The 8,947-nt window shown below is 43.6% G+C and overlaps 1 protein-coding gene across 1 annotated transcript; it reads left to right on the forward strand.

Annotated features, from left to right (window-relative positions):
- The first annotated feature begins 4,444 nt into the window (after window positions 1-4,444).
- LOC145342620 (interferon-inducible GTPase 5-like) lies at window positions 4,445-5,635 on the forward strand. Its single transcript, XM_080188165.1, has one exon. It carries the CDS (start codon window positions 4,445-4,447, stop codon window positions 5,633-5,635), a length of 1,191 nt encoding a protein of 396 aa, XP_080044291.1.
- Window positions 5,636-8,947: the final 3,312 nt, after the last annotated feature.

The following is an 8,947-nucleotide window of genomic DNA, read 5'->3' on the forward strand; positions in this document are numbered from 1 at the left end:
CGACAACATCCCTATCTGCATTGACAACTGAGATTTTAATTGGTTAATCTCCTGCTGGAACTTGGAGTAATCAGAACTTGGATTCTTTTCACTAACTTGATATACTTTAAACTGACTCATAGACAATATATTTACCTCATTGTTTTGTTCCTGCTTATTTACTTTTCCACAAAATTACTTCTTTTCTTCTCTTAACCTTTCAACTAAATCTCTCATAATTTCTCTTTAACTTCATTTTCTCTGACTTCTCACTCTGTAACTCTTCTAAACTACTAATCACAATAACTTTACTCAGTTTCAACAAACATTTCCTTTATCTCTGCTTCTCTACCAAGGAGCTGTTCCAGACAACTGGCAATTGCAATCATTTTCCTAAGCTTGTGAGCCCTTTTACCCACTTCCCTTTGGGCACGAATCCAACAATTCTCTCCCTCAGATCCCAGGTCTGGTTTCAGGGCATCACCCCACCGTACCCATTTGAGCCACTTATGATTCAAATATCAATGGAGAACTTCCTCCCAATCGGCATGACGGGCCATAATTATTTCCTTTTCGGATTTGTTACTTGAGAATACGTAACGGATCAGAGTAGGGATCCGGTTTTCACTAAATTCACTCCCACAGATTTTACCAAAATTTCCGAGACTGTTCTAGTTCTAACTACCAGTTTGTCCACCTTGTGTTACAGACACCGGGTTTACGGCCCAATTTACCTGTCAAATCTGTATTAGTCCTTCACTCACTTAAGACTGGCCATCACGTGGGGCGCCTGCCCTCTTAATTCAGGCTCAGACGGGGTGTTGGAGAATACTGGGTTGAAGGTTCAACTTTGGAGCTGCGCATTGCTTTTTATTGAAGTACCGACTGGCTTACGAACTGGCCACATCGGGGAGTTGGTGTTGGATGCTGGGTCTTAAGATACCCCGGGCAACCAAAGCCTGAGCAATTTCCTCAGTGGCTTGTAGTGCCTCGGGCTTTATGGGGTATTGTTTGTGGGGAGTGTGGACCGGCCCGTGTATGTGTAGGGGAGGGATTCTTACGAGGCCGCAGTCTTGTTTTTCCTTGGGGACCCAGTATCCCTGAATCCCACATATATGTATTTGATTTAAATTCTATACCTTTTAAGCACAATCATGGCCATTGATTATACTCAAAAGGCTAAGAAATTCCAAGAATCTATTTCAATTTCATTCAATCCAATTTCCAAGCTTTATTAAAACTTTGCGTCAAACCCCCCCTGTTGTGAAATCACAATTAGGGGAAGAACATTAAAACATTAATAAAACAACAAACAAAAACATTGATACAACCTCTTTACCAAACACACAGACACACATGAAAGCTTTCAACATGCATTCCACATTACCTTCATCAGGTTTTTAACTAGATTTGTATTTTGTCTGCTAGATAGCAGGTGAGGGACCCTTCTGGTCCCCATTCAAATGTGGTACTGTTGCTATCCATGTTAGTTTCCTTTACTAGGGTCAGTAGTGTACCAACCCTGGCTCGAATGCTTTCACAGATACTTGTGTGTGTATCTGATTGGGTTACGGTCTCGTGTTCCCACTGTTAGTACGTTTGTACCTTCAGTGACAACCTGCAGAGCCCGACCTGCGTGTAGCGGGGAGATTGCCGCTCTCAGAGGCAGGTGAGCTCTGTACAGCCTCCCCGCAGGAGCCGCAGCGTACGGAGAGACTACCGACTACAGTGACTGGGGCCACTAGCTCCTACCCAAACTCCTATCCCTAAATCGACTCTCAGAGGGCAGCCGTTTCCCTATCTCCCAGGGAGTCACCCGGACCTGGGTGCAGACTGATGTGTAGTCGACCGCGGGTCGGAGTCCCCCGATGTGTAGTCGTTTTTTCACGCTACCAGAGGTCTCCTGCTTGTAGTGGTCGAGGCACTCACAGAGGCTCCAGACTTAGTAGCGCCCCGACATGTAGCAAATTCCTCGCGGATTTTGCCCCCAGAGGCCTGATCTCTCGCACCTGTAGAGGTCCTCACCGACTTGCAGCGCCCGGACACGTAACGAACTCCGAGAGTCCGGTCCCAGTGGCCCAAAACCTTGGACGTCGTCCTTAACCTTAAATCTCAGGGTGCTGTCCCTGAACCTTAAATCCCAGAGTAATACCCCTACTCTGTAACACCTGTTCTGTCGGGTCCCCTAGTGGTCAGTCAGTCTGTGGTCGGGCTGGTCGGGGGTCAGCGGAATGTAAAAATAACACAATGATTCACAGTTCGTGATCCCAGCCGCCCACCCAAAAAGAAACTTAAATCCACATTACCGCTGTGCAGCTACTGAACGGATCCTGTTCACAAGTTCAGATCGCGGCAGCCGTGAAACACCGCTCTGACACTGGGACACTAATATTCTGTGGGTTCGATGAAATGAGTAAAGATACTCAGCCAGTGCCAGGAGACGGCGTTCCAGCGACGGTTGCGATCCCGGACGATCCCCCAGTTGTTAGCGCGAGTGGGCGAAACGACCACTACGGACTCAGGGTGAAGTTCAATAATGGCACAGCTTTATTTTTTTACGTCGACGGAGAAGGACAGTCAGGACATACATTCGGACTGTCCGAAAGTGCTCTAAAGACTCCCCGACAACGGGCTACAGTTATACCTGAACATCGCGTTTCAAATGCTAATCCTTTATTTACAGTATTTGACTTCAACCATCCTGTTTCGATGTTTTCGAGTGTTGGAGCAATTGTTTTAAGTGTGTGTTAATCGTTTTTGTCTGATTTGTTATCAATGATCTAGAATCTCTGGGGTTTGAACCATAGGTGTGTCATTGATCTCAAAAGAGGTTTTGAGGGGCCAGGAATGTTTCCTTAACTATGCTAATTTTAGGTGTTTCCATGGGTTGTTTAACTGTTTTAAAAGTGCTGATTTTGATGGTGTGGGGATTTAGTTCCTGTAGGTGCCATCCTGTCCAGCTTCCCTTATGTGCTAGCCCTCATTTGCATTCTGAAAGCATGCTCTTGCCTACTGATCGGTGTCTGTTACTTTGTGATTTTTAGTGGAGAGACTCTGAGTGTAACTTTAGTCTGCTTCCATTTTGTGTGCCCAATTTCATAAAATTTGTTGTCCGATAATAGGATAGATTGGAGTCCTGGGCAAAGAAATGGCAGAGAGAGTTCAATCTGGACAATTGCGAGGTGATGCATTTTGGAGGATGAAATTCAGGTGTAAATTATACTGTAAATGACAGAACCTTAGGAACATTAAGATACAGAGGGATCTGGTCGTGCAGGTCCACTGTTGGGTAAAAGTGGCAACACAGGTGGCCAAGGTGATTAAGACATGCTTGCCTTCATCAGCTGAGGCATTGAATACAAGTGTTGGGAGATCATGTTACAGCTATATAAAACCTTATTTAGGCCATATATGGAGTGCAATTCTGGTCACCACACTACTAGAAAGATGTGGAAACTTTGAAGAGAGTGCAAAAAAGGTTCACCAAAATGTTGCCTGGTTTCAAGGGTGCATATGACCTGAACTTAAATAAACTAGAAATGTTTTCACTGGAAAGATGGAGGTTGATGGGAGACCTGATAGAGGTCAACAAAATTATGAGAAGCGTAGACAGGGTGGATAATCAGAGGCTTTTTCCAAGGTTGGAAGTGTCAGTTATGATGGGACACAGATTCAAGGTGAGAGGGGGAAAGTTTAAGGGGAAGTTTTTCACACAGAGAGTGGTGAGTGCCTGGAATGTACTGCCAGAAGAGGTGGTGGAAGCAGGCACATTAAAAACATGGGTACATAAATAGGGAGGGACCAAGTAAGAGCAGAAGGTTCTTTTTTTGGTTAAATTTGGGCATCATGATTGGCACAGGGTTGGAGCATCAAAGAGCTTGTTTCTGTGCCAAACTTTTCTTTCTTTTTTGCTCTTTGCTCTTTGCTGCCTCACAGCGCCAGGGACTTGGATTCAATTTTGACCTTAGCTGATTGTGTGGAGTTTGCACATTCTCCCCTTGTCTGTGTGGATTTCTCTAGGTGCTCCGATTTCTTTCCACACTCTTAAAATGTGCAGATTAGGTGGATTAGCCATGGCAAATTGTCCCAAGTATGTAGGTTAGGAGGATTAGTTACGACAGATGTGCTGAGTTGTGGGGATGGGGCTGGGGTGCTGGGTGGGATGCTGTTCAGACGTCAGTGCAGGCCCGATGGGCCAAATGGCCTCCTTCTGCACTGTAGGGATTCTGTGATTCTATGAATACATTGAGAGCAGGAATATAGAATGGAAATAGAGCAGTCATCAATGTTACAGAGTGAGAAATCTCTTTGTTTTTCAGTTCACTGCATTATTTCAGCCCAGTATTTCCTGCTTTGAATCAATAAGTTCTGATTCTAATTTTTCTTCTATCTTTGATTAAAGATGCACACAGATTGGAGAAATTATCCATAATGTAAAGAGTTTATTCTTTTCCACAGAGACCAGATGGCTCAGTCTTCAAACTCTTCATTCTTCAGTGAGGAAGAGCTTGACAAACTGAAGTCTGATTGTAAAACAGATGAGCTGGGGGCAGCTTCACTATTGATACAGAAGAAATTAGAGGAGCTGGATAACAAAGATTTTAACATTGCAGTGACGGGAGAATCAGGTTCAGGGAAGTCCACCTTCATCAATGTGATGAGAAGATTTCAGAGCAATCATGAGGGAGCAGCTAAAACTGGGAACACACTAACCACAACGGAGCCAATCGGATACAGACATCCCAACTTGCTGTTTGTTTATTTGTGGGAGTTGCCAGGAATTGGGGCTAAACATTTCCCAGCAGATAAATACATGAAGAAAATGGAATTTAAAAGATATGATTTCTTCATCATTATCTCACGGTCTAGATTCACAGAAAATGATGCAAAAATTGTCAAAGAGATTAAGAAGCACCAGAAGAATTTCTACTTCATTCGATCTAAAATTGATGGTGATTTAAATACATTTGAAATGGATGGTAAGAAGGTTAAGATAGCTGAAGAACTAGACAAGATCAGGAATTACTTTGTGGATAGCTTAAATAAGGAGGTAATAGCATCACCCACTGTTTTCCTGATATCAAACTTTAAAGTCAATGAGTTTGATTTTCCAACATTGAACAAAAGCCTCCCAGATATCATTAAGAATTCAGAGAAAGAGGTTTTCGTTTTGTCACTTCCAAGCACAACACTGGAGATTGTAGAGAAGAAAAGAAAGTGGTTAAGGGAACACGTCGGGGTGTGGGCCACACTTTCCATAACAGTAAGAGCAATTCCTGTTCCAGGCCTGCCATTTTCTTATAACATTATGATTTCGGTTGCTGGATTAATAAATTGCTGTAAATGTCTGGATCTGGCTGTTACCTCTCTTCAAAGACTGGCCAATATGGCAGGAAAACCTGTGGAAGAACTAAAATCTGTGGTGAAAACTCCCCTGATGGGTGAAATAAATAAAGAATTTGTGAGACAAATGTTGCTGCATTTCAATCATCTTGACATTTCAGTAGCTGAACCAGTTGGTTTCTTCCCAATCATTGGTTTAATCTTTGTTGCAGGATTATCATTTTATATGAGCTACAAGCCGCTGAGTGATGCACTGGATGATCTTACAGAGAATGCACAGAGAGGGGTGAAAGCTGCTTTTGGGACTGATTGAAATGGTCAGTACTAAAACGTCAGAACTCTGAGTTCCTATAAATCATTAAAACCTCAAGAAAGGAAAGGACATTGTGCTGAAATGGCATCCTCTGCTTCCTCAGGGCAGTACAATTTGTTCCACAACCAAGAAATTTGAAATTCAGTCACCATGGTAATGTAGCCAAAAGCAGCAGCCATTTTGTGCACAGAAACAGCAAATGTGGTGACTGATCAGTTAATGCGTTTCTGGTGGTGTTGGTTGAGGAATAGATGTTGTTGAAAACAATGGGAGAAGACAGCTATACTTCAAATATTGCATGGAATCAACCAGGTGATTAACATCAACTTGAAGATGCAGATAGATCTTGATTTGATGGGTGATTTGTGAACTCGGATCTCTGACAATGACCCTCAGTGACTGTGCTTCTGTGCGCTTACATTATTCGCTCAAGTTTCTCAAGTAAATGTCAGAGTAACTCCCAGAATTGCCGCAATTTTATTCCAAATGCAATTTACTTTCTCTCCATCTAATTACTCTGAATCCACAGCTGTTACTAATTTCTCTTGTCTGATCACGGTGTTTATCACATTACTGTAACAGCAATAGCTTTCCAGTTAAACAGAGATGTTTGCACAGCAATAGTAGCTATTAGCATGGACTTGATGCTCTCAGAAATCGAGAGCTTCCTGTAATTGAATGGTAATAATTTCATGCATTAATTCAATGGGCTGAATTTTACCAGTGCCTAGAGACAGGAAGGAAAGTGAAGATGGTATTATGCTGTTACAGGGAGTGAGTGGAGTGGGATTGATGCAGTCCTGGCATCAGGAAAGTTTACTTACAGACTGAACAATTTTGACAGAATCCTTACCACAAGGAGGCAAAAACCAATACTACTTATTGAAATGCTCCATTAAAGGCCATGTTGCCAGGCCATTGACATTTAGCTGATAGTGGATCAACCACCTCCAAACCACACAAAGTAGGCAGGCTGCCCGCTGAATACAGATGGCCTCTCACAGCAGCTTAGGAAGAAAGTTGTTTTTATGAATCACAATTGGGAAGCGGAAGAGAAGGCCCACTCCCTGGCCCCAACAATTTGGTCAGAGGTCTTTTTCCTCCAAAAGAGTATTTTTTAAGGTTTTCCTTCCATTTTGGCCTACCTGGTTTAGGCTGCTGTGCCTTTATCAGCAGTGGTCACCATTTTTGGGCATTTGACTGAGGGTGCCAGGCTTCTGCACAGGAGCTGGGTGTGTTCTGACTTCTGTCAGGACTCTAAAAACTCTGTTAAATTTTATAGCTGAGCCGCAAAGCCATAACCATCTGTTGGGAAACCAAAATCAATTACTGTTCAGTTACAGATTGTATTTCCTAATATTATTCATAAGTATATGATTCATGGGGGTGAATTCAGATCGAACTCTCCAGCTTAATCTTCTGTAATTTTGTTCGAAGAGCAGTAAAAATCTCACTCAGCCAATTTCAACACCACTTCCAGAGTCCTGAGGATTTTCGGTCTTTGGACACAGGTGAGGTCCCAGAGGACTGAAGGATAGCGAACGTGGTACCGTTGTTTAAAAAGGGTAGGAAGGATAACCCTAGTAACTATAGGCTGATGAGTTTGACATCAGTGGTAGGCAAGTTGATGGAGAGGATTCTTAGGGATAGGATGTATGAGCACCGAGAGCATTGCGATCTGATTCAGGATAAGCAGCATAGCTTTGTTAATGGGAAGTCTTGCCTTACGAATCTGGTAGAATTTTTTGAGGGGGTGACAAAAACGGTCGACGAAGGACGAGCTGTTGATGTCGCCTATATGGATTTCAGTAAGGCGTTTGACAAAGTCCCTCATGGTAGGTTGGTAGAAAAAATAAAGGCTCATGGGATACAAGGCCAGGTATCTAGATGGATGGAGAACTGGCTTGCTAAGAGGAGACAGAGAGTAGTAGTGGAAGGGTCCTTTTCTAGCTGGAGGACTGTCACTAGTGGTGTGCCGCAGGGCTCAGTCTGGGACCTCTTTTTGTAGTATATATAAATGACTTGGAAGAGGGAGTAAGTGGTATGATCAGCAAATTTGCTGATGACACCAAGATGGCTGGATTGGCGGGCAGTGAGGAGCAGTGTTTGGCAATACAATGGGAAATAGATAGGTTGGTATATTGGGCAGATATATGGCAAAGGGAGTTTAATCCTGATAAATGTGAAGTGATGCATTTTGGCAGGAATAATGTAGCGGGGAGTTATATGATAAAGGGTAAGCCTATAAAGAGTATAGAAACGCAGTGGGACCTGGGGGTGCAAGTGCACAAGTCTTTGAAGGTGGCAGTACAAGGGGAGAAGGTTGTGAAGAAAGCTTATGGTATGTTAGCCTTTATAGGAAGGGGTATAGAGTATAAGAGCTGGAGTCTAATGTTGCAGTTGTATAGAACATTGGTTAGGCCGCATTTGGAGTACTGCGTCTAGTTCTGGTCACCATACTACTGGAAGGACATGGAGACCCTGGAGAGAGTGCAGAAGACGTTTACCAGGATGTTGCCTGGTATGGAAGGACTGGGTTATGAGGAAAGATTGAGCAAATTGGGGCTGTTTCCCCTTGAAAGACGGCAGCTGAGGGGGGATCTAATAAAGGTATGTAAGATTATGAAGGGTATAGATAGAGTAAACAGTGGTAAGCTATTTCCTATGTTAGGGACACACAGTACGAGGGGCCACGGGCTTAGGGTGAGGGGGGAGAGGTATAACACGGATATTAGAGGGAGGTTTTTCACACAGAGGATAGTGGGGGTATGGAATGCTCTGCCAAGCAAGGTGGTGGAGGCAGGCACGCCGGAGTTGTTTAAGAGTAACTTAGACAGGCACATGAGTGGGTTGGAGATGAGAGGATATAGGAGATTGTTTTAAATAAGGTTCATTAGCATTGGGATGTCCCTGGTAATGTATAAGGATGAGGAATGATACTAATGTTTTTCTCTTTTCATTCACAGGTTTTAAGTTGGTCCGCCTTGTTGTCCAACGAGGGGCATACACGCGATGGGTCGTACTAGGGCCCTTGGATGTTCGAGAGTAGCCTAGTGCTTCATGTTGTTAGTATGTGCTTAAACTGGACCAGATGCTGGGCAACATGACAGCTCAGTGACTATCACTGATTGCTGTGCAGACACATGGATTTGGGCCGGTGTCTGTGGGAGTTTGCGCATTCTCCCTGTGCTTGCGTGGGTTTTCTCCGGGTGCTCCGGTTCCCTCCCACACCCCAAAGATGCGCTATTAGGCTGATTGGAGGTAAAAAATTGTCCCTAAATTAGTTTCCCTCAATGTGCAATGCCATAATCA

Source organism: Carcharhinus amblyrhynchos, chromosome 4 (genome assembly GCF_965287045.1).
Source record: "Carcharhinus amblyrhynchos chromosome 4, sCarAmb.v2.hapA, whole genome shotgun sequence".
Lineage (NCBI taxonomy): Eukaryota > Metazoa > Chordata > Chondrichthyes > Carcharhiniformes > Carcharhinidae > Carcharhinus > Carcharhinus amblyrhynchos.